A 27,424-nucleotide genomic window follows, 5' to 3' on the forward strand; every position below is an offset into this window, starting at 1 on the left:
TAGCCCTTGTGCCACCATTTCCACCAAACCAAGGTAAGTGTGTACACAGTTATTAATCTTTTGCATCATCTCTCTCTCATAAGGTGTAATGTCTAAACCTCTTGTTGACCAGGGTATATTTTGGTTTGTCCATCTGAATTTCCATGACCAAATCATAAGGCAAATTATTCAGTAACTGCATGAAATAAATGTACATTTTTATTTTATTTGTTTATTTATTTTTTGTAAACGTTCCCCTCAAATTAACAGAACATGTGTTTTATGATACACATATTGCTATATGCTTACAATTTACTGCTGAAAGCCAAAAATCTTAGACGCTCTTTGTATTATTTTATAAAAATAATGTTTACAGAGCAGATCACTGAAGAGACGCCATCTGTTTATAGTTTATAGCCCAGATTTGTGAAAAATGGGTCGACTTTCAGTAGAAAAAAAACTGAGTTCAGCTTCTTTTATTATAAGGGTTTAAAATTACATCACCCATCTATTTGACTGGAAAGAAGACAGTTCCAGCTCTCATACGACCCCCACCTTTAGAACGTAGCTTATGAAATATGAACGTTATAAAGAATATGATGAAGTGCGTTTTAGAACCACCGGTGGTCTCAAGGAGTTTAAGAGGTTAAACAGTTTTGGTGATGTGTCCACTGACATCACAGTGCCCAAATCTTTGCAAATGATTGTATATATGTAAAATAATCCCACCATGCATTTTACCTAAAGGAGTGATACACAAACTCAAAACACCTGGACCACATTCGGAGTGTATGAAAAATATTTACAGTTTATTTTTTGAGCAAAGTTCAAAAGTGAACTGAATATTGAAACAGTATGATTTCATAATAAGGACAATCACTAATTTTACAGTCACAGCATTCAACTGTACGTTTATGATACAAACCAGTGGCAGATATACAAACTCAGTTTTCACTCACACATGTACAGTATATAATAAATACATTAAAGCATGTTTGATGACGAGTCTTATATACAGTTTACGGCTGTCAAGGTTTACGTGATTTGTCAGTTACTTAATTATAAAAACATTTAAATTACACTCGATAAAGCAGCTTAGTAATTAGTTTGCAGTTTTAAATGATAAACAGGTCATACGCAGGTCACTGTAAAGCTATGTCTAGCAGATTCTCCAAGGGGGCGCTATCAGTGCTCAAGTCACTTTTGTGTGCATCATTGAAAGGGAGGAAACCCACACCAGTAGGATGAATGCACATATGTTTGTGAAAACACAAGAGTGCACATGTTTTGTAGTTACAAATATGAAATAGTTTAAACTGCAGTCACATGGTAAATATTACTATTTAAAAAACAATTAAGTATTCAGATATTTACAAGGATTATGTTATGATCTATTTAAACACAAGGCATTGAAATACATACATCATCTAAACTGCTTATCCTTCTGGGTCGCGTCATTGGGCGGAAGGCAGGATACACCCTGGACAGATCGCCAGTCCATCGCAGGGCAGACAGACAGGAAACCCACGCAGACACGGGGAGAACAGGCAAACTCCACACAGAAATGACCCTGGTCACCCAGCTGGGAATCGAACCCAGGACACTGTTGCTGTGAGGCAACAGCACTACCCACTGCGCCACCGTGCTGCCCTGGCATTGAAATAGTAATAAGCTAAATATATACAAAATCATTATTTATAGGGTACTTTCTAGTGGGATGTGTCTGTCTCAAACCCTAATTATTTTATTTTAGCTTGTGAAAATAATACTTAATTTAAGTTTTTTTATTGATCTTTTTGATGTCTTTTAGTGTTAAGTTGAAAGATTTATTTTTATTATGAGTTTAATTTTGGGCAGCACGGTGGCGCAGTGGGTAGCGCTGTTGCCTCACAGTAAGAATGGCCTGGGTTCGATTCCCGACTGGGTGACCAGGGTCATTTCTGTGTGGAGTTTGCCTGTTCTCCCCGTGTCTGCGTGGGTTTCCTCCGGGTACTCCGGTTTCCTCCCACAGTCCAAAAACATGCAGTTAAGCTAATTGGATATGCTAAATTGCCCCTAGGTGTGAATGTGTATGTCTGTCTGCCCTGCGATGGACTGGCGACCTGGCCAGGGTGTATCCTGCCTTCCGCCCAATGACAGCTGGGATAGGCTCCAGCACCCCACCACGACCCAGAAGGATAAGCGGTTTAGATGATGGATGGATGAGTTTAATTTTGATTTAAATAAAAATATTTAAAAAGTCGAAACACAAAGGCTATGTTTACATTACTGATTGCAACCAAAAGTAGTAAGCAGAATGTAGTATGTGGCCCAGATTTCTTCAGGATGCCAGTAACAGCTGGATGACGTTGCTCTGGCCAAAAATTCCGGTATGCAGCTTTTTCTGTGTTGCATCCCAAAATACAAGAGAATTTCTAATAATTCAATAGCCGCACATTCAGTTTATAAACACACGTAAATAAAATGACAGGAAATATTTTGATCTGCTGCTGCGCTCTGAGCTACACTGAAGCCCCATCAGTTTCTCTGCTGGTCCTGAACTGGGTTTGTTTACTTTATCTATTTCATAAAGTTCACTTACTGCATTGATAACATGGTTAAAACCGTAACTTACTAAAGTTGGTCTCAGCCAAATGATCCACTCAGCATTGGCTTTTAAGACTCTCTCGGTGAGTCACACTGTTTATTATTCAGTCAAACTAGCTCATATTACCAACTACGAATGGACTGAAAATGAAATGACCTTTTAACAAACACAGGAGAACACAGGCGTCTCTGAAAACCACTCAGGTTTAACTCACAGGTTCCAAAGCTGACATTTTTAAAGTTTATGGTTGGCTTTGGGGAGAAAACTCGGAGGGCATGTTTCATTACTGAAATACACACACGTGTTGCTAAAGATCTGACCTGAAAAGAGCCGAAAAGCGGGGGTTGGTAAGCAGTGATTGGAGGGCTGAAGAAAACGGGGTGGGTGTTGAGATGGATCTTATTGGCTCAGCCCAAGTTGTTGGCTGTCCAGTCACGCCCCCTGTCCTGTAATACGGCACATGGATTCTGTTGTATACTGGAGACTGTACTGTATACTGCTGATGAAGTGTAGCAGGCTGTATACAGTAGTGCAGTTTGCTGTGTACAATACAGTAATATACCATTTCTAATGCACCCAAAGAGTTTTAGCTTTGGGACACTTAAGCAAGAGAGGACATGTGGGCAAATGAAGCAGACCAAGTAGCCTAAACATTTACTGTGACATCTATGTCATTTCTTTTTGCTGCATTATGTGAAGTATTAATTTCTTTTGTTTGTTTTTATTTATTTATTTTCTGTACAATAAAAATATACAGTTTGTTTTGCATTTTATTTCCATTGTAATGAGTTATTGGACATAGAATAAGTAATTGCAATGCAAAACTAAATGATAGAGCGACTTGCTCTTAGCTATTTCATACATACACGTAAATAGTGGATCTACCTTAATGCTTATTCTTAGCGTTTAGTTGTTAGCGTTTCTGAGGTGATCTGTGATTGATGTATTTTTCTATCACAAATATTGATATTTTGATGGTATGAGTTTGTTTTGAGATGCCTTTGCAGTGTTTTTGTAGTTGTAAATCATTTTAGGCATAAAAGCTGTGTTTTAGCAAAGAGGGGTATGAAGAATTGTAAAATTGCATATTGTGAAATTGTAAATTGTAAAAAAAGTGGCTTTTAAACATTAATACTTTACATATGTTACTTATGATAGTACTTCAGTTTACACTTTCAGTTAAACTGTTTTTTATTGTTTAGACTTAAAACACACACACATTACTGTGTCATATTATTAACCGTAATTTGGTTCTGTACAGAAATGTCAGCACGTTTATTAAAACCAGACATTTCCAAAACACTAAATTGCAGCCAAACTGGATAAACTGGATAAATCTCTGATTATTTTCAACATGATCTCAAAAACAGTTGCAGCAGCTTTTGCTTTGGCCAAGACTGCACAGCTTAGTGCTCTACTAAATTCAGCTCATGGAGGATTTGAGTTTTGTAGATTTGTTTATTTTGGCATATCAGTTTCATATTTACTAAGTCTAAACCCTTTAGAGATTAACAGTGAGCGTTAATGTGGAGCTCATCAATACACACAACAATAAAATGGAGAGCTTAAACAATAACAGGCAAACAACACTTTCTGTAAAATGTGTATAAAATTTGATTAATGTACAAAAGGGTCATATTTACACATGAGAACATGGAGAAATATGGTGTAAAAGAAGGTCAAGAGGGGTACAAAGTCCAATCCGGTACCTTTGGGATGTGTTGGAGTGGCGCTCATGATCCAGAGCTAAGTATCCAATACCTGACCTCACTACTCTTGTGACTGAATGCAATCAAATCCTCACAGCAATGTTCCAACATCTAGTGTAAAGCCTTACCTGGAGATTAGAGGCTGTAACTGCAGCGAAGAGGGGATAAACTCCATGTTGAAACCCTCAGTTTCAGAGGAGATGATGAGAAGCTTTGTGACACATAATGTATCACTGCATGAAATATCAAGACAAATGAAAGCAACATACATATAGACAACATATCATATTTCTTATTACGAGATTGTTGTCAAAATTGTAAGCTTATTCAACCTTTTTCTATTTTTACCTCCATGCAAACTTATTTTAATGCACCAGCAGATGCATTTTTTTCTTTCAGCATTATTTCTTGAAACTAGGAAAGTTGTGTCAAGCAACACAATTAATTCTAAAATAAATGTATATGAATTAAAACAGTACAAATGTCTAGAAATAGGTTGGATAATCTTGTAACAGTCTCATAATGGGAAATGTTGGCTACATGGCTTATATTTAAGGTTCTGTCACTTGCCAGGAAATGTTTTGCGGTGTAATTGTAGTGTTTCAGTTCTTTTAAGCTCGTTTGCTGCACAGTGTCCACTTTACGAGACCTCAGTTAGAAAACGTGGGTCTTCGAGCTATTCGGACCACGTTGTAAGTGTTCAGACCTGGAGCGTCAAAACCAGGAGAAATCCCTCTTTTGTCAAACACATAGAAATTGAACAGCTGCCCATCCTGGGCTTCTAAGGAGACGGAGGCGGAGCCGACGTGTAAGACACAGGGGTATTCTTTCTCGAACACAACCCTGAAGACTCGATCCACCAGGTAGTTCAGCTTTATGGTCCGATATCTTTCAGGAATAAGGTCTTCGATTTGAGGGCCAAACTGCTGCATGATGAGGACTCCACCCGGTCCTGCTTTGATCTCATAGAAGGTGATGTTGCCGTATGTGTAGAACCCCACGTATGGTGTAGGATTTGGTGGAGGGACAAGAACCCGTTTGGCATCTCTGAAGGCTTTCTCCATGGCCGGAATAATGTACGAATAAGCCTTGGCCACTATGTCCTGGTTTTGAGGTCTGCTTCCAGCCATTAAGACGACCAAGCCGAGTTTGAGGCGGGGAACCAAGGAGAAGGTGGCAGAATAGCCGTCCAGGTCGCCGTCTTTGCGGACCATCTCGTAGCCAAGCTGCTCGTTGACCTCCCACGGTGTTCCTGTGCGGTTCGCAAAATAGTCCTTATCGCAGCGGAACAGAGGAGTTAGCATTATCTTCAGCGTGTCTGGTTCCAGTAGCTTCCGGTGATAAGCTCCTAGAAGTGTCATGGCCAGCTTGGCCAGGTCAGCTGCTGTGGAGAACATCTGACCCGAGGGGCGATACCAGCCAAGGTCGTAAAGCGGTGCGGGCTGCCCGCTGACGTAAACGCCGACGGCCATCTGACCCTGAACGCTGGGGGTGATGTCGAAGCCAGTGTCCTCCATCCCCAGCCGGTCCAGGATGTTGTCGGAAATCCAGCGCTGGTAGTTCACTCGCGCCACTCTCTCCGCCAGGACATGAGCCAACAAGGAGAAAGCCAAGTTGCTGTAGTGACATCTTTGGAAACAAAAGAGGTTTGAGAGGAAACATCAGCTTTGTGTTTTTGGAAGCCATAGATAAATTATATTAACCCTCCTTTGTTGCTCAAGACACACCAGCCTTTAATCTACCACATTTGTGTTGGTGAAAGAGGAAAAATGTTCTTTGAATCTGTGATTTGAATTTGTAATTCATGTTTTGCTGAAAGAAAAACAATGTTGCCATAAATTGAACTGAATGTGTGTGTATGTAATTATAATCAGGTAGCATTGCAAAATGACAATAATAACTAATAATAACTAATAATAAGATTTACTAATGTTTTCCGCCTTCATTAACCTTACTCGCATCTATAATGAGGTCAAAGGGTTTATTACTGCTCTTATGTGTTTATGCAGTCACAGGTTTTTCCTCTCAAACCACAAAATCCTGTGAGGTAATCATTACAATCAACTACCTATTCTGCTTTACTGAGACTGATAGCAAATCACTCCTGTCCAAAACAAAGCTAAGGATCTCCAACATGGTAACTGTTCAAGAGAGGGGAAAAAAAACCTTTATTTTTAAAGCACGTTAATGTAATTAGATTTTTTTCCAGTAATTTTGGACCATTTCTATTGGTCCATTCACCCTAAAAGTTTAACAGAATGTAAAGGACAGTTACTGTCCACAAATGATGCAGAACACCAAAAATGAGTGTTTTTTGACACTGACAAAATACTTTAAACTCCTTTGGCTCTGCAGTCCCTGATCTGTAAAAGCTACTGTTTGTGCACTTTGGCTTCTGTAGCAGAAACATCACAGCCTTTGATGCAGGTAGATAAGATAACCCTCACCGTAAGTTTAAAACCCTATATTTCCTCTAAAATGACCCGAATGCGTTCAGTGCAATTAACAAATATCATTCGTTTTCCAAATGTGCTCGCTACAGAACTCAATATGTTCCCAATGAGAATAAAATAATTATTAAATGATATATATTAATTACTTAAAAACATAATTACTTTTCTCAAATTTCTGAACTATTATGTCAAAATTGTCATTTTCTTTTTTTTAAATAATGAGTTATTTAAGCAATAGTACCTGAGAGGGAGTGTATTATCGCAAAATAACATGTTATTGGTGATCACACTCCTCGAGTATTGCTTTTATACAGCAGTTAAATAAATAAAGTAATAAATTAATAAACTGGGCCGTGAACGCGGCGTTTAATACGTTTTAATGTTCGCAGTTCCTTCACCAAATTATAGTTCCTTAACGAGCAGCTTGTTGCTACATCAGAGTAACGAGCTCCGCCCACTCGCTGCACAGCCGGCAGTTCGTTCTCCAGCTCCACACAGACCAACTGACAGTTTGGGAGTTTAGTGTCGTCTCATCTTCAGAGTCTGACCAAATCGGCTGTCGGTCAAATGTGATCTTAAAAGTATCCGTTTTCTGTTTGTGGCAAAGTAAGAAGTAAAAACAGTCCAACCAATCAGCTTACGTGGCCGGAACTAACTGTTGTATAATGTCAAATAATCACATTTTTTTGAAAAGCAATACCTTTTTTTGAAAAATCTGGAGAAAATAATTCATCATTTCAACCTGATTAAACCAGAACCAGAGTAGTTTTTCTTCTATATGGTGAAAATATGCATTTCTGGAAAAAGCCCATGAACCACACAGGGGTTTACATTGTGCTGCTCATATAATTATAAAGTTAATTGCGAAGTAGCACCTGAGTTCATTTGCCTGGAAGCTCTTGGCCACCCCCACCAGCTCAAAGTGTCTGTAGACTGTCGCTAATTTGCGCCTCTTTTATTAAATGTGCCCTCGACGTCTAAAGGTTAATAGATATTTACGCGCAGGTGGTCTGCGTTCAGCTCCTTTTCGGTAGGGGTCCCATAGGAATCCCATTTCTTTTTCTCACTTAACATAAGCCATTCATCTCACACAGTCAGCTGGCCAGTTCCATCTGGCATAGTGGAACTTAAACTTCTCAGTGCTATAGACCTTAGATTGGAATTTTATGCTAATTATTTATACTGGTATTACAGTGATTGTAAAATAAATATATAAATTGAATCATCTACATGCAGTTTATTCACTGTACTTTAAGACATACTTGGTTCCTGGATCTGCAACCAGCACGTCATCCTGTAGAAGATTGATCGCAGCTTGAGTCTTGCCTTTCCACAGCAGGTTAGTGGCCCGAAGTCGTCTAGGCAAACCTGCAGGGGTCACAGTGTTGCCAGAAATAGAAAATATGAATTCTCATAATTTAACTGGAGTAGGAATTGTGGATTATAGAGCTGGTACAGTGTGTCAAAGGTAAAATACAGTGATTTCTTTGTATGAGATGTTGCTTATTATGGCTTGGAGAAAAGGAACGTTCGGATTATAATGACTTTTGATTATAATGATGGAAGCTGCAATCTGCAGAAGGTCAGTGGGCTGTCACAGTGGGCTTTAACGAACTCTGAATGCCCTCCATCAGCTACTGAAAATGGACAGTAATGGATTAAGACAATGATGATTTACTGCCACTTGGATAATCCTAAACCCATTATTGAATAATTTGTTTTGGGATATTTTAATGAGACTGCTCATGCAAAATTCTGACAGATTAAAACACACAAACAATGATCAAGTCTGACAAATTGCCAAGTGTTTTGCCTCCAGAGTCAGGTTGTCTAATGGCAATGCCATTTTATCAGGTACACCTACCACAAAGATGCACTTTTGAGGTTTACATTTACTGACAGTATCCCATCTGTCACTGCGCAGCTTATCAGCCCTGTTTTTCATCTATCAATGGAAATTGACCCCCATAGGACCACCATTGTCCAGATGTTTGGGTGGTGGGCCATTCTCAGCACAGCAGTGTATCAGGCTCAGATGTGTTTTATACATGTCAGTTATGTGTCAGTGCCACTAATAAGTTTGTCCAGCACCCAAAAGTATTCATCCAAGAAACCGACCACTTATCAAGAGGTAGATGATGGCTAGCACAAATTGTACATCAGCAGATGGGCTACAGTCTAAAGTTTTAGCTACAAGGCAGAGGTTTCCAATAAAATGGCCTTAGAGCACATTGTTGCTGTCGCGCAAGAACCTTGTATCGTATATCTTTTGCATAATTGGAAAACAGCAGTTACTCTGGTGGTTTCAGGGTGATGGTTTCATGATAAATGAACCAGTAGAAATGGTCCAAAAATGACTTTGAAGTAATTGTTGTATTAAATGTTTTTCCTTATATTCCATCTTTAAGGTTTCTGTTCTGATGTAAATGATATGCAGTCAATAAATTACAAAATTAAAACATATCTCGCTAATTTTTCTATATATTACTTTTTTGTTAAGAATTCTGTGATGCATACTCATCTATAAACTTTGATCTACCAACCTATTACAGCCATTCTCTCCTACACATAAACACCCTGCTATTTCTGCTGAATTATCAGATGCAGAGACACTTTGAGCTTCTGCTCTGACATAAATTGTGTTTTCACAGCTTTCTCGGGGGGTGAATGTGAACGGATGTGTCACAAACGTAAATATCAGATAGAGACCTAGAAAGTGGCTAAGATATGAATTATAGGACTTACCGGAGAGCTGGCTGGCCATTCTCCTCAGAGTGACGGAGGATGAGCGGATCTGGACCTCACCACTGTCCAGAAAGATCAGGCCATCGGTGACATACTTCAGCTCTGAGTCTTTGCTCTTGCCCAGCGGGTTTTTGATGGTGAAATTCTCCACGTATTTTTCCAACGGATCATCCAATGAGGCCACTTTACCATCCTCCCACAGACGATAGAGCATCAGAGTGGGGAAAATCTTGGACAGGCTAGCAATCCTACACAGATCATAAGGCAAAGAGTCAGAATTTCTCTGTAGAGATGTGCAGTCTGAACTCTTCATTGCCCATATTCTACACTCTGCTGTTTTTCTCCTGATATAAGCTGCTAAACTGCTGCAGGTTGAATGGGCTGTCACATGTAAATGTGCATCATAACCATAATGTATTTTTAACAGGCTGTTTTGTACAGTTTTCATAGACGGACTGTATGCTGGGCAGTTATCATAACACCAACTTCTACTTTGTTCCACCAGAGTCCAGTGTGACATTATAACTGAACATGCCAGTGGTGGAGATTGACATATCTGGAACCTCTCTTTGACGTGTTCCACTCCCTCAGAGGTAGAATCATTAAAACCCTTTTAAACCTTTAGTCCTTCTGCTCCACATAATTTTCCTGACATGTTCTAACAATGGTGAGCCCCACGATGCTACAGCATGAGAATGTGACCAGGTGGTTTGCTTATCTCACCTGTTTAGCAGTTTGATCAGTCTCAGACACACAGTGCACTTTGTTTGGGAGGCCATTTAGCTTTGAGCAACATCAGAGCTATCAGGGTTGACAGGCTCAACAAAGTGAGTTAAACGGCAGGCTGATAAAAAATAGCTGACATGCTGAAAGTGCTGACAAAGGGTGCGAATGAGTGACAGGCAGTGACTTGAAGGTACAGCCTCACTCCTTTGACTTTTAAAACAACCCTTGCGTAGTATGAACTTCAGGCTGGTGTGTCCGTGGTCTTCACTCTAGAGAAGAAAAAGCCAATGCAACCTAAAAAACCTCGCCAAGAAGCTATGAAGAGCTTCATGGAACACCTGTAGGGTTACTACAGAATAGGTGAAGCTATGAATAGCATTAGCAAACCTCTGCAAGGTTGCTACAATGTATGACCTTACTATAAAATCAGCATGGCTAGTCACCAGCATATGCTGTGTTATGGATGCTGGTCAGCAGTGATAGTTGTTTTCATGCTGATCACCAGCAAAACCAGCATTTGTAGTGTTTCAGAAGCTGGTATTCTGGTCAACCAGCATGACCATATTAGGTGACCAGATCAACCAGAATAAACTGGCATAGACTAGCTTAGATCAGCATGGAATGCTGTTTCTTCAACAGGGAAAGTGAATCGTTGAAGCTATGAGGAGCATCAGCCACCCTCTGCAAGGCTGTTACAGTATGAAGGCGACTTGTTGAAGCTGTAAAGAACATTAAACCTCCTTAAGGTTGCCACAGCATACAAAGTGAACTGTTGAAGCCATAGATCTACATTCCTGGATGCTGTGTTGTCTGTTGTTCTCTATCTGAGGCGATGTGTCTGCGTGTCCGCCATGTTGGAGAGGTCAAGATCCACTTGTGAACAGATTCACTTGTATTGAGAGACGAAGAGTCTCAGGATTAAATCAGCCTCAACTTCCTTATTACTCAACCGATTTTCACCACATTTGTTTAGTTATAATCCCCAGACACAGATTAATCCAGGCTGCACGGATCTGCTCTCGGTAGCTGTCCGGACCAGCAGGAAAGTATTCAGTCTGGACCTGACACTAAAAACAGAGTTTAGCGCGAGAAACACAATCAGACACATCAGCAAATCCATCAATGTGTGAATCACTTCTAATCTTAATACATATAAAGATAAAATAAACCCCCAAAACACAGTAAGAAGGACGGAGCTGAAGTCAGCTTCCTATTCGCCAGCTTCTTGTTCGAGTTTTCCCGTTCCACCTTAAATGGTGTGGCAGTCACTTTCTTGTGCCTGAAGCTGCACCATTTAAGGTGGAACAGGAAAATTTAAACAAGATGCTGGTGAATCAGAAGCCAACTTCAGCTTCGTGTAAGAAGCTGCTAACATTAATCTATTATGAATATCTACACAGATTAAGGAATGAAATAACTTACCCAGCTACAAAGCTTCAACCATCACTGTAAATAAATAACTACTGATAACTACTGATACTGTTAAGATCCTGAACAGACTATTAAATGAAATAATCTTAATATAAAACCAGAGGAAAAACAATCACATCAACAGGTTCTCTGTGCCTCACCAACCACACAACCACATCTACACAAACATCACACAGACATGAGTGTGGATCGCTGCGTTCCCTCCGTTATATAATCCTATCCCACTTTCTGAGTGTATTATTCTCAAAATAGTGTAATTTATTAAACTCCTGCTCTGTAATGGTACTGAATGCAGTCCAGCAGCGATGTTGACCGCCCCAAAATGGTGGCGCCGTTGACATGCCTGGCTGGACCCAACACGGCATCTAGGTATGTATATCTATGCGTCGAAGCTAGCAAACCTCTGCAGGGTTGCTGCAATGTACAGAGTGAACTGTTGAAGCTGAGTGTGAGCAAACCTCCATACGGCTACTAAGAAGGGAGCGAATGTTGACACTAGGAAGCATCAGTAACGTTACAAAGATGCCCGCAAAGGTCAGGCAGCATCAGCAAAGCTAAATATGGATTAACCTCCAGAAAAGAAGGAGAATAAAGTTTTTATTCTGATGTCACAGATCCAACAGCAGTTTCATCTGTATTCAACACTGGATCATTACACAGTCTACCCTGCTGACCTTTGCTAATCACCTCAAAGGACAAGCGCAGTGCTCATGTTACTGGAAGCTGCTATGAGGCTGGAAGAATATTGAACAGTTATTGAGGTGCAGAAACTAACGCTGCACGTTAATGATTCATTACGTACTTGCGCCACACGGCTGACGTCAGAAAAAGGAAACTGTGCTGAGTAGCATGTTCAGCATTAAAAGTTATAATGGTGGTTGTGCTCTTGTCAAAAATCCCTGCTGAAAAATTAACAGCACAGATAAGCTTGATTTCAGTGCTGGTCTAAGCCTAGTTATGCTGGTCTACACTGGTTTGGTGCTGGTTTAGCAGGTCAGCCTGCGTGGTCATGCATCAGAACTCAACATATCTCTGCTGTTGAAGGAAAACCTCCCAACTCCATTTTTGTTGTTTTTCAGTTTTTGGCATGGTTTGAAAATGCCTGTTTGTCTTTACATTGTATGTAAATTTCATGATGAGTGGACTAAAAGAAACGACCCAGAATGACTTGGAAAAAACTCTGGTTCCATTGACTTACATTAAAAGTAAAGTATGTTTTTTCCTTCTCCTGTAAAGTTGCCATTTTGGAAATACGAGATTTTCTTCCGACAGCAGCGAAACGCTGGTTTTGTTGGTGAACAGCTCTGGTGGTCTATGCTGGTTTTCCTAGCAGTGATGGCTGTGATATTATCCCTGCTAGAACCTCCCTGGCTGGTCACCAGCATAATCAGCCTATTTTATGTTTTGGTTGCTGTATGCTGGTCAGCAGCAATGGAAGTTGTTAGCCTGGTCACAAGCAAAAACAGCATAGGTTGTGTTTGGATGCTGGTATGACCATGCTGGATGACCAGTCTAGACCAGCTTAGACCAGCATGGAATGCATGGTGGCCTGTGCTGTTTTTTTTCAGCTGGGATGCGACAGTTGAGGTGTATTGTTTTGCACATTAGGCTGTAAAGAGGAAGTTGTTGTTGTTGTTGAAATAACAAAAACATTTTTCAGTCTACATTGAAGAGCCCTTTTGAGGATTATTCATGAATTATTACAGCAATTACAATTAAAAGCTCTTTCAAATTACAAAGCAATAGGCAAACATTTGCATGAGTCCAACAAACTCACATAATCGTGAGAGGAAAGGTTTTTTTTAGAAATGTGTACCTTTGAACAAACAAAATGCAAAATTAACCTCATTCACTTATGTTCGCTTCATGTACTCATTTCACACCCAACAATGCACCGGATAATAGAAGTAATTACCCACAGTAATTAGCATTCATAGCCTGGAATTCAAATAAGTGTATCATCTTCTTTCATTAAGATTCAGCCTCATTTGGGGCTCCAAAAAAACTTTTTATTCAATTTTTTTATTAATCCAAGCAGAAAACACATTATTAGATTCTAAACCTCAGAACTTACTCACTTGATTCAACACACACATGCTAATCATATCAGACGTTCTTTCGGTTTCTTTATTCACTGATTTTCTCCAAAGATCAGTTGGTCTGCTGTGTTTTGTAGCTGCCCTTATTCCAGATTCCAGTCTGTGCTGGACAATAAAATGTAAATGGAGCAATTTTAGCCTCTGAGAAGATGAACCGTCTGGAGCTTGTAATTGGCTCACAAATGTTATCTTCTGTGCACAACTCCATTGAAAAAGAGACACAAATGATCAGTCTGGTGTGGAGCGAGGCCCACCTGTCAGTTAGTCTCAGAAAACTAGAGAGGTTCTTAATGGGATGTTGAGAAAATGTTCTCGGTTTGCCGTGACTGAGGCCCCATGTGGATGAGCAGTCTGCCAAACAGTGGCATACATGCTAATTCAGGCTTAGCAATAAGAGCCCTTAGCGTTCGGCCCAGCGCGCCTCCACTGAGTTCTCTATGCTGTATGAATTCCGACCGAGACATTATTTACACAACAATAGTACTTATAGTAATTATGCTAATAGTTATGCTAACAGTTTTGTACCTCACCTGTAGATGGTGTACTCGTTTGGAGGCGCTGAATTGGGGTCGCTCCCGTTCCTCTTGCCGAAGTTTCCCGTCCACAGCACAGTGTCGTTGTAAATAACAATGGCTGACATCGCTGGGAGGCCGGTGGGGTTGGCGCTCTGTCGGAGCAAAGCGTCCACCTGAAAAAAGGGACAAAAACATGGCAGAACTGTTAAGAGTTGGATGGAAATCGGTGAAAAAAGACGGAATGAATAAATCAGTGGATAAAGCTTCACATGATTCACATGCATGTGGATAAGCTTTGGGGTTCAGAAACTCCTCTTCAATGACTTTTTTATCCAATAGGGACAAAGTCAAGTTCAAGTTTCAAGTTTATTTGTCATTTGCACAACATGCCAGGACATTTATGCATTGAAATGCTTGTGGTGAGGCTCAGCTAATCACTCTACAGAAAGTAAATAAGTAAAAATAAAATTACAAGAAAAACTAACTGAAATATATTAAATATACACAAAATATAGAGAAAATACAGATAAAAATATACACAAATATAGAGAAATGTACACAAATATACAGACAATATACATTTTAAAGTGACTAAGTGACTGTTATTGTTCTTAAAGTGGCTTAGTGTTAAAGTGTTATTGTCCATAGCAGAGATGAAATGATATAATAATAATAATAATAATAATAATAATAATACTGACAAAAAGACTGAGTGAGATGGTATTTAGTGAAGGACCCACAGCTTCACAGCTTGTTCAGAAGCCTGAGAGCCTGTGGGTAGAAACTGTTCATTAGCCGGGTTGTTCTGGCCTGTATGCTACGAAATCTCCTGCCTGATGGCAGGATGGTGAACAGGCTGTGTGCTGGATGGCTGCTGTCTGACCGGATCTTTTTGGTCTTCCTGAGACAGCGGGACTGGTAGACATCCTCTAAGGCTGGTAGTCTGTTGCCTATGATGGCTTCTGCTGTCCTCACCACTCCTTTAAGGGCCTTGCGGTCACAGGCAGTGCAGCTGCTGTACCAGACAGTGATGCAGCCTGTGAGGATGCTCTCTATGGTGCATCTGTAGAAGTTGGTGAGGATCTGAGGAGGCAGACCAAACTTCCTGAGTCTGCGCAGAAAGAAGAGACGCTGACGGGCAGATCTTACGATAGTGTTGGTTTGGAGGGACCAGGTGAGGTCCTGGCTTAAAAAGTAATAAATAAATAATTAAATGAATAAATTAAATTTCTGGTGCAACTCTATTTTAAAGCTATGTGGAGGGTTAGCAAACCTCTGCAAGGTTGCTATAATGCACAACGTGTATTGTTGAACATGTAAAGAATGATTTGTATGTGTGAGTCAGTAAGTTCTGGGGTTCAGCGCTGTCTTAAAATGTGTTAGAAAAATATATAATTGATTTTTTGTTGCAGTAACTTATGAATGTCACCTTTGTAGGCATCTATAAACACATTCATAACATGTCTATAATGAATGCATTATAACATTATAAACATAGCTATAAATATTTATAAAAATGCATTATATGTTATAGCCATGTTTATTATGCATTATGAATTGTTAACATAATACATTATAAGTACTGATCATAACAAATTATAAGAGCTCATAAGTCGTATTTGTCCGCTCTAAGTAAAGTGAAGCGTACTGTACTAAAGCCTCCTCCAGTGTTCAGAGTGAGGCTTCAAGTTGAAGTATTTACTGAAGGATTTACTGAAACACTAAAACATTCACAGTAAAGCTCATTACAGGCTTCAAATGTCAGAGTTTAAACTAGAGCTGCCATCAGTGTTTTACTCAATGTGGGAAAGGTAATGTTCACCACCGTTAGCTTGGTATTTGTCTTTACTTTGCACTCTCCAAGCTGGGACTGACTTCTTTGGCACTGACATTATAACATGTTATTAACACTATTTATAATGCATTATATTAACAATTCATAATGTATAATAAACATGGCTATAAAGTGTAATTCAGTGTAATTCTTTTTTATAAATATTTATAACCATGTTTATAATGCCTTATGAATACATTATAACATGTTATAAATGTGCTTATAGATGCTTACAAATGCGACATTCATAGAAAGTGTTACCAAAAAAAACAAAAAGGAGATAAAATTTACACTCGCAGTTCCACATTTTCAGGATTTATTTCCCATATTTTAACAAAGGAAAGCTGACAAAAATTGACAATGTTTTGCTTATAGGCTTGGTCAAGTCATCTGTAAATCTAATAATCTGTAAAGAACCGGTTCTTAAACAGCACGTTCTGTAACTATGTAACAGAACAGAACAAAAGCTCTGAACATGATGCTCTGAAGAAGCCAGAGTTCCCAATGAAATCCCATTTCCAAACAGGTGGTAAAGGCTCTGGGTCTGTATGACTGATGCAGGGGTCACCTTTCTCATCTTCCCTGCTGTTTCTCTGAGAGAACATACTGTGCTGACTGTACACGATGCTCATCAAAAGTTTCAGGACACCTAACTTTTCCAAGTCCTTTTAATAAACCAGCATGTTTGCTATACTAGTTTGCAACTACTTACCATGTTAAAACTGTTCAGATCTGTTTAGTTGTTGCCACTTTTCATGAAAGAACAAATGTTCAAAGCCCTCCCAGGGAAATAACGCCAAAGACCACATGTAGGGTCTTGCAAAAGTATTCACACCACCTTAGAAGTCATCAGATTCATCTGGGTTACAAATGACGCATTGATATTTTGTACTGTCATATTTTATTTTAAATGACTGAATCTCAAAGTTAATGAACGTTAATTAATGATGTAGGTTTTATAAAATTAAGAAAATGCTGTTTGCGTAAGTTTTCAACCCCAGCTCCAACTTCACACAGATGAAAGAGATTGCCCTAGTGAAGACACAGTTCGCTTACACTTGGCCTCTACCTGTGAATTATTAGAACACTATCTTTTCTGCTAAAAAAAAAACAAAAAATAAAGCTTGGGAGAAACTTCACCTTTAAGCAGGACACTGATCCCGAGGTCAAGGCCAAAGCACAGAAGGAATGGTTGAACAAAAAGGTGAATGTTCTACAATGGTCAAGCCAAAGTCCAGATCTTCATTCGATCTGTGGCACTATCTGAAAGTTGCAGTCCACAAGCAAAAACTGCAGTTCAATCATCCAGAGCAACCTGGAGCAAATCTGCCAGGAACAATGGGTGAAAATGGGCAAAGTAGTAGCCTGAAGGGGTTGAATACTTATGCATCATTTTTTTAGGTTTTAATGTTTTTTAAACATCTAAAAAGAATGAATTTTGACTTTTAAAAATCCTGTCTGGAGCAATCTGTGCTAGTGCTAATGACTTTTATAGGGGGTTAAATGTTTTTTCAAGGCATTGAATCTCAACCCCCTTGTTGTGATGCTGGCACTCAAAGATTTCACCCATTTCACTTTGGTCCAAAAAAATATATGTGCCTTTTACAATAGTTTGGAAAAGAAAACTGTCAAATCTTTATTTGGGGTGTCATTAGGTGGAACCGTAACAGTGGAGTAATGACCTCAATATGCAGGATGCAGATTCTCAAGCCTGGATACAACAGACTGTTGAGAGGGATTAAGTCATGCTTTGCCCTCAGATGCCAAGATCATTTTTGCAAGAGGGTGAGTGAGTATTATTAAACTTTATTATAAGGATATTTCTGACTAAGAACAGTGGCTGGAAGAGAATCCTTCCTGAGATACATGGAGGAAAGGTAGTGAGAAAGATCCTCATATGATCCCGAGTTTAATCCTTGAATCTGCACAGTCTCACCAGCCAAGGATGAGCACATAAATTTGGTAGGAAAAGATGAGCATTCAGACATCGGTACCTCTTGAACAGACCAGGTCTAGATATGTAGGTCTAGTATGCTAATAGTCAAAAGCGACAAGGTACAAGACGCTAAAGCTGAGTGTTGAAGCTAAATAAACTCAAATATAACAAATTAAGCTACTTTAAGGTGCACCTACTGCTGACATAGATGTTCACTTGCACCCAGTAAAATCTGCATTGAAGAACTTTGTCAATAGAATGGGACACTCTGGATCAGCTGCACATGAACCTAAGGTCACCATGCCCGATGCCAAGCGTCAGCCGGGTTATTCCACCCAGGATGAATCCCATTCAGCACTAAGCTATGGAGCAGTGGTACTGCATTCTCTGGGGTCCCGAGGACCTACATTTCAGTTAGTGGGTTTGATGTTTTTTTTTCCTGGTTAAGTGGATCCATAGAAAACAAGAACACAGTGTCATGAAGCACCAAAAGTCATTTAAGTGCTAATGGCGCCCCCTTTTGGAGAATCTAAAGCCTGCTAAATGTGAATGAGTGAGTGAGTGAGTGTGTTATAAGTCAGGTCCATGAGGTGGTTCACATGTAATTTTTTAAAAAGATACTCCAAAAGTGTTTTGTGTACATTTTGGATTATATTGACAACACATAACAATACTGAGTCAAAGGGTCAAAACTGAGCTGGTATGTAGAGTACCCACTTTCAGAGTGCCGTATAAGATTAAGACATGTTGTTGAATCTTCCAAAAAATGGACCGTTTTGAATTTTTATGAGGGGATATGGATTCCCTTATTAATTATGTTGGGGCTCTTATGCTGGGTAAATTGAAATAATAATAATGTTTATTTTCTTGTGAACTGATTTGGTGAAATCAATAGTTTGAACGTCTGTGTTTTGTTGTGATCATGTGATGCATTATTAGTGTTTTGACTTGCTGTTTCATGAAATGCCTGCAGCTGTTGCAGCTGAGTTTTGAGTGAGTTGCAGGAGGCTTTACCATGCAGCTCATGTGCGATTTAGTTTCATGTAGGCTTCAAGCAATTAAAGTTGCTTGAAAGTTTCACCATGTAAAGCCAGTCTTAGATGTAGCTGTGTGTTAAAACTAACCCCTCCATGTGGCGGCTGTGCTTTAACCTGGCTAAGGTAGATGATGATGTTATAGGAATACAAGATGACTAAAAGCACCTTCTGCTTGAATCTGAATTATTTCATAAAGTATCCATGTAACATTTTACCCCACATTACTTTGTGCCCCCCAAATACACTTAAAATATTACAGAGGACAACTGACAGTAAGCGGTGGAGAGAGTCTTACTCTGGGGGTCAGCACTGAAAATATAGAGAGTGTTTACTCCACAGGAGAGAAAGCAAAGACAGTGGTGTCTAACTTTATTAGCTGGAGCTCCATGACGAGTCAGAGTTTGTGATCCAGAACTAATCCTCTAACATCAATAGCTGACCTCACTAATGCTCGTGTGGCTGAATGCAATCAAATCATTACAGCAATGTTCCAAGAAGCCTTCCCAGAAGAATAGAGGCCGTTACTGCGGACTGTTACTCCCCTATTAACACCCTTGATTTCAGAAGAAACGGTGGACAAGCAGTCGTCTGCGAACTCCGTAAATCTTATATCATAAATCTTACTATAGTAATAAATTCAACAGATGAGACTCTTCTCTCCCCACAGTAACACCTTGATATTTAACACTTCTGTGTGTCTGACATGCATTGGAAAGAGCGCCTTTAGCTCAAGGCATATGAATATTAGTCAGAATGTCAAGCACCTGGAATATAAAGCACCTGCTCGTCAAATGTTGTATTTGATAGGCATACAAATTACACTGAGGCCAGGAGAACGTTCAGGGTTTCCAAGCAGCTCGTGCGAGGATCAGGTACATTTTGAATATCAATGGACATTTAAAATGCGAGGAACGCTAAGCTCTTGCTTCAGAGCATTGAAAAGTACGGAAAATAGATGTTAAAGAGGGAACGGCATGAAAAAGAGGTGTCAAAGAGCAGAGTTTGAAGCACTGTTTGAGGGAAGCGTCTGCAGCGCAGCCTTACTGGCATTTGAATTGTTAGAGTTCAGCGGTGTAGGACGTCCTGAGGTGTGCTTGAGAGTGAGTTAAGTGTTTTTGGTTGTTTTGAATGCAGGGAATGCCTTACTTTCTCCAGCGCCTCCTTCAGGTAAGGGATGGGATGCTCCAGTGGAGTGGGCTCAGGAAAACGAGGACACATCTTCTCGGATCTGGAGTTTTTCCCCAAAACTTCGTCTAAAAAGAAGAGAAAATAAAGAAAAGAAATCAAACAAACATAAAACAGGTGCACGTGTTTGTCATTGTGTTTCTGCGAGAATAATACATTAATTTGTCTTTGGGGTGGAGGAGCACTAAACGAGCAGAAGAGTGCATCCCAGTGAGGTCAGAACACAACGTACCCAATTATCCCAGCAAAACATCTCGGGCCAGACGGATGAAGCCTTATGTGCCAGTTTCAGGTACAAATAAAACACGTCCTGACTGTGTGTTCTGTACGAAACTGGTACCAGCCTCAGCTTAGGCTTATGTGCCATGTTTGAAGAAAAATGCAAATATATTTCTTTTCTTCATACATATATGCAGGGTGTCCCAAAAAACATCATTCCGTAGTCTAACAGCAGCCAATTTTCCCTCAAATGATCTCAAATTTTACCAAAATGTGTAAAAACTAACCAAGTTTAATTTTTAATGTTTTCTTCAGGGTGAAGAACGGCGTTCACTAGAAATTAAGAGGCATTTTGTGTGTTAGAATATGCTCGAACACGGTCAAACAAGAGTGCAGCACACATTTTCCAGAAAATTCTGGAAACTCCAGAAAAACTGGAAAGCAGATTTAGGCATGGCGCAAAAAATTCAAAGAGGAAGGCTGTCTGTGCAGGACAAAGGGATCTGGATGACCACCAGTATCAGAAGATATTACATTTGTAAAGCTGTGAAATCGGTTATTAAATCTACATCCCTCTGAATTTTGATAAATAAATCTTGTATTGTATATATTATAAAAATATAGCCATTTTATTTACCATCCAAAACCACCAGTAAACCAACACATGTCTTGTGAGTTTGTCTGTGCAGCGTTCATGAAGGTAACATAATAGTAAATCAGGTTAAAAATCAACAAAATGTGACTAAGGGCACCCAAACCTTTGCTACAACTGTATGTTGTGGAGACATCTGACCATTTTGCTCTGCAATGTCCCCAAAGTCTCTTCCTCTTACCTCATTTTCTAGCTCTCCTCAATCCATTCACTATTACTGTTCATGCCAAAAGAGTGACACAGTCAGGGTTTGTCCCAAGTTCTAGTTGCAGTGCTAATGTAACACGGGGCATTTTACAGTCTCGTTTAATATCTCACTAAATTACCATGTTACTACGCTATTGGCAGATTTCATGGACACGGTTTAAGCCTAGACAGCATTCTGAATGGAGATTTTCAATATAAAGGAAAATGTAGTCCAAGACTAGACCTAATCCCGGTCTGGGAAGCCAACCCTATATATTGTAGACACTTGCTCATTCAGCGTTCTTCTGAAATGAAGGGTATTAATCGGGAGGTTGTTCCTCCATTACTGCAGTAACAGCTTCTACTTCTCTTGGGAGATTTTACAATAGTCAAGTCAAGTCAAGTCAAAGTTTAGTCACCAAAGGCAACAGTGGCAGGAAAAACTCCCTAAGAGCAAGAGGAAGAAACACTGAGAGGAACCAAGACTCAAAAGGGGAACCCATCCTCCTCTGGACCACACCGGATAGCAAACAGCATAGCTGTTGGATCTAAATGCAATCAGCTACGGGAGCATTAGTGAGGTCAGCTACTGATGCTGGATCATTACTTCTAGATCACAAACGCCACTCCAACTCATCCCGAAGATACTGGATTCCACTGGGGGGCTTTAAAGCCTGAATTTAGACTGAATTTAGGCTTCTGTGTAGCTGCTCCAGAACATGAAAACATTCTTAACTTTTAATGTACGTTAATGTGAAGAGATTTTATTCCAAGCAGTTTTGGAGCATTTCTATTTTTCCAGTCATCATGAATTGTTCACACAAAGCATTTTTTGACCCGACAAATTCAACGTTTTTGGCTGCACTAAACTGTTTTACCCCAGTTGATTCAAAGTTTATGCCCTGCTTTCTCACATGGACTCACATGGTCTTATAGCTCAGTGGGTGAAAAATGATTTAAGGTCGTGAATGTTGTGAAAAATAAAGAACGGATGAACAAAAGCAAACTCTAAATCCAAATCACAATCTGTTGGTAAGTGGGCTGTGAGAACCCAAGCCTGAAATTCGTACCTTTGTACAAATGTTGAAACCTAACATGAGCAATTGGGTCTCGTCATGCTCTCCCAAATATTTCAAGCTCTAGTCCTGACCATTCATGACGAGGGAAGATAGGGCTAACAGTTACAGTTCAATAGATGGACTGCAATCTGTGTTTGTAGAAATACACAGTGCACCTATGTGGTAAGTGGACCTGTTCAAATGGGCATGTACAGGAAGTGATGTCATTAAGCCACATATATCGCCTTTCTAAAGTAGGCCGGCAGCCTCAGGTTACTCTTCACTGTGCACATATATAACTCCTCCAATCCTTACCTCTGAATAAAGGTACTCAAGTGCCTTTAAATGTTCTAATCCAGTCGTCACCCACTAAGAGAACTTAATAGGATCTGCCAGTGACTCAAACAGCCACTGCTACACCTTTTCATTTAAACAGAAAGAGCAACAGCAATGAACTTCAGTGCAGATTCTCAACATTTTCTTATTTATTTGGGGATAATTGTACGTCAAAACACTGGTGTGCAATTTTTAATTAGTGAATTCAGCCACTTTAAGGTAAATCCATTGACACAGGAGTTTAACTGCACACACACAGCTTGTATAATCTCTTTAGAAGAGCATTGCCAATAGAACGGGACACTCTGGAGCAGACACACATTAGACTAAGGTCACCATGCCAAATGCTTAGTGTCGGCAAGACCTCTGAAGGTGCTTTATCGAGTCTGACACCGAGACATTAGCACCAGATCCTCAAAGTCCTGTAAGTTGCAAGGTGGCGTAAAGTTCCTTAAACATTCCTTAAACATTCCTGAATAATGCGTGCAGTGTGGCAGGGCACGTTATCCTGCTGAAAGAGACCACTGCCATCAGGGAATACCACTGCCACGGAGGAGAATACCTGGTCTGCAACAATATTTGGTACGTGTCAAATTGACGTCCACATGAATGTCCAGACCCAGAGATTCCCAACACTGCCTCCACTGGTTTGTCTTTTTCCCACTGTGTATTCTGGTGCTATCAATTCCCCAATAGTACTTCTAAAAGGTATTCATTCTTGCAAGTGGGACAAATGAAGCAGCAAGTCAAATGTTTGTATTTTATTGTTAATTTTATGAGATATATGGAATTAATTTTCTGCACAATAATTCCGATTCTCCACAAGGGGGCCCTATTAGCACTCAAGTAGCTTTTACGCCCATCATTACAGAGATGAAATGCATGTATGAACCCACACCAGCATGATTTTGTGTATGGATGCTGTCACAGATTTGTGAAATCATTTATTATCTAAAGGTAATTCTCAGTGTTAAAATGTGGGTTTTAACTTAATCAGTTAATTCTAAATAAACACAGCAGGCAATGCTTCAGCCAAAGATATCTTTGTGCTTACGTTTTTTTTTGCAGATGAACAGTAAAATCCCAATTCATGTCTAGCTTTACCACTGAAATTAGAACCCCAAACTAACGAACATTTGTTCTATAGTGTTTCAACTACCCGATGGACTACAACTACCATAAACACTACGCCTGAATGTGCTTCTCAGTTTGTACAGCTGAGCCTTTGCTGTGGGAAATGTTTGATATTCCACTCGGCATGTAGTGAGAAGAGTTGGTGAATTACATAACTGGCTACAATTCCCGTGCACACTCTGAAAAAAGATGGTTCTTCAAGGGTTCTGTTTTAAAGACAATAGTTCTCTGAAGAACCTTATGCGCTGAAAGTTTTTGGGTGGTGAAATGTTCTTCAGATTGTTGGAGAATGTGTGGTAAATGGTTTTATATAGAACCTTTTGGAAATGCGTTCTAAGTAGCTCCAAAAATGGCTCTTCTATTGTTACAAGCTTGACTTCACAACAACATAAAAACCCTTTTTGGTGCTATATTGAATCGTTTTATCAGGCTTTGGTCCCTCAAACACTGCATTTACTGCATGTAGCGATTCAACTCTGTCCTTCAGATTGAAGGTTTTTTACAGTAAAAGTCTCACTGTGTTGAACCAGTAGGGTTTTTAGTAGAGTTTTAATTTTGTCTAGAGCTAATAACCAAATTCAACTACAATTGACTTGACCTTGCTAATGGTCTTGTGGCTGAATACAAAGAAATCCTCACAGCAATGTTCCAACATGTAGTGTAACGCTGTGTCAGAAGGTATACATACTGTTACAACCCCAGCTGTTCAAAAATCACCCTCAAAGTCCTCCTCATGCAGTGGACTAGAGCGTGAAAAGGCTACGAAAGCTCTGAGATGGGTTTTTGTGATCACTGTAATTTGGGTTTAGTCCCTGACCATCTCACTTACTGCGCATGAAGACTGACACTCGATGGATTCTGGAGCGTTAGACAGAAAACAGCGTGGGAGCTGAAAGAGTAAGAGACTTGCAGATTGTGATTCAGGAGATGCCTCTAGGGCTGCCGGCCTTGCCTGGCATTAGGGCTGCACACAGTGTGGTTGAACTGCATTAACCTCCTCACTCCGAACCTCCATTATACTGGACATTTCGCCCCAGGCATTCTAGCTCTACAGAAACAGGTATTTCTCCACACTCACTTTGGTGTTTTTACAGGATGCTGTACAGAACCTGGGTGATCATTTAGTAGAATGTTTTCTTAAATTTGGCCGTTGACTAAATGAAACAATTTTTGAATGATTTTGTATTTATTTCAGAAATGTTTACTGTCCTCCTAGAATGTCCCTCTTGTGAAAAGTAAAAAAAGGAAATAGTAGATATTTATTTCTATATGCACAAATTTGTAGATAAATTTTAATGTCCAGTAATCTGAACATTTGGACTGAAAGTAGTAAATTATGTTTTGATTAGTCAAAATCAAGATTTTTGTTAACTTTGTTGAAAGTAGAATCATGTGTGTATTTAGGTGTCAGGCATTCCTCTGGATCTGAGAACTACACTTCCCAGAACTCTCTTGGTGATCACGTGACTGCTGATCAGCTAAAAACAACCAATCGATGCTCTTCCTCACCTGAATGCTAATCTGTTACGCCTATTTTGCTTGTCAGTTAGTTTATAGGTCTGGGCTTTTAGCTTAGCAATTTGCGAGGTATTCCTTCATTTCTTTGAGCTACTGAGTGATTTTGCCTTTAGTGGATCTGAACTGTGTTTTTGGACCTTTGACTCTGATTTTTGTCTTTGCTGTTTTGATCTTGGTTGCCTGGTTGTTTTTCCTCTTTTTGGACCGTTTTAGATCTGACCTGTACATGTTTTTGACTATGAGCTTGGATCACATTTCAAACAGTAAAGTCTCTTCATTTAATAACGTCCGTGAGCATCTGTGCAGCTGGGTTGCTTTACATTAGGAGTGACAGTAGATGATGTTCTATTAATTCTATTAAAATTAATTTGGGAATAATAAAGTTTTTTTGTGATTTCAATAGATTTCACTGGCCATTATACTGGACATTGAAATTAGGCACATGAAATCAGCAAGATGTTGAAGAATGAACATATTTGTTATCATTGACATAACAGACTTCAATAAAACCCTGAACACTGCAGAAATGTTATTTCTGTCTGACAGTGGGCTAATAAAGAAAGTATATAATTTAATATGTGCAATATTGCATAAAATGTAATATAAGTAATGTATTCTGGCTTATTTTCATCAGTGACCTTGATTGTTTCAGTGATTTTGTTAATTTTGAGTATAGTAAATCAAGGTATATACTTTTAAAAGTTCTTTGTTTATTATTGTGATATGAAAAGTGTTATGGAAATGATTTAATATTTTATTAGTTATGTAACAATCCAGTGAGCTCCAAGAGTTCATAATGTTTTGCATGCCTCTGAATGCAGTGAACACAGAAAAGGTTCAGTGCTTGCTTTGTGTCTTGTTACAGTGGTGATAGTAAATGTGCTATATATATATATATATATATATATATATATATATATATATATATGTGTATATGTGTGTGTTATTTAGTATATATGTTATGTTATTTAATATGCAGAACAGAACATGTTTCATAACAAAACACTGTTATGTTTTTGAAGTGTCCAGTCTTGGGACTGAGGAGGATAATTTGACCAAAACAACTTTCATTAAATATCTTTATTATCACTCACAGAAGCTCATCTGGACTGAAACTGGTCAGGCTGTTCACAGCTCAGATTGGTTTTAGCCTTACCTGGCATTAGCTTTGGTAGGTGATACTGCCAGAGAAAGCAGCCGGTCATGATGATGGACAGCATTAGGAAGAAGACCAGGCCCAGATGAGTCCACTTCACCTTCATCCTGCTGCTCTTGGTAAGGCTTTCTATGGCAGCTGCTGGACTAGGCTGAAACAAACAAACACACTAAATTAGCAATTATACATGCAAAGCGGATAGAAAACATTCGGTCATTTCAAATATCCAAATAAAGAAATTTCACATTACATACAATTCATTTCAAATCGTTTAAAGCTTAATTGAGGGATTAGGTCCTGATGCCAGACTTGCTTGTTGTCATCATATTCAAAATCCCTGTGGATCGTTAATCAAGTTTAGCCTGGATTTGACTAGTGCCAGAATGGGTAACAGTGAGAGTCGAGTATTTAAGTTGACTACATAAAGAACACAAGAAAACAGAAGAAAGCACAGACAAACTGTAACGTTACAACCAATTTGTAAGAATTTAGAGGTTAAATCAGTTTTCCAGTGTAACAATTTTCATACATGAATCATACGAAGGCAGACAGCACTGGCAAAAAGAGGAGAAAACAGTGCCCAGAAGACAAAAAATAAGCACCTGAGGAAGATGCAGTGAAATGATTCACAATATCATATGTATCCAAGCAGATGCGCAAGGAGAAATACTTGCAGGAGCTTTGCTAGCATTAGTTTGAGGAACCCTCAGGACCTTCTAGGCCTTCAAAGAAGGACGAATGATGTCTGGGAACTAAGAAAACCTGTGGCTATAATTTTTAACTTTTTTATTTAAAAGATTAATCATGCTTGTACTTAAATTCTGCAGGTACTGTTGTCATACTCTTATTTCACGGTTAAGTTTAAGTCTCCCAAAAGAAACTCACTGTGAAACTGCAATGTAGAAGGTAAAATGTATGTTTATATCTGT

General features: G+C 39.4%; 1 protein-coding gene across 1 annotated transcript; it reads right to left on the bottom strand.

Moving 5' to 3' along the window:
- Window positions 1–4,925: 4,925 nt before the first annotated feature.
- Window positions 4,926–26,616, bottom strand: lactbl1b (lactamase, beta-like 1b). The gene is made up of 6 exons (XM_036559928.1): window positions 26,496–26,616; window positions 20,198–20,304; window positions 14,260–14,417; window positions 9,474–9,721; window positions 7,991–8,096; window positions 4,926–5,904 (listed from the first exon to the last, which is right to left on the bottom strand). The coding sequence occupies exons 1-6, from the start codon at window positions 26,599–26,601 to the stop codon at window positions 4,926–4,928; spliced, it is 1,704 nt and encodes a 567-aa protein (XP_036415821.1). The 5' UTR covers window positions 26,602–26,616.
- Window positions 26,617–27,424: the final 808 nt, after the last annotated feature.

The sequence above is a fragment of the Colossoma macropomum genome, unplaced genomic scaffold (assembly GCF_904425465.1).
Source record: "Colossoma macropomum unplaced genomic scaffold, Colossoma_macropomum, whole genome shotgun sequence".
Lineage (NCBI taxonomy): Eukaryota > Metazoa > Chordata > Actinopteri > Characiformes > Serrasalmidae > Colossoma > Colossoma macropomum.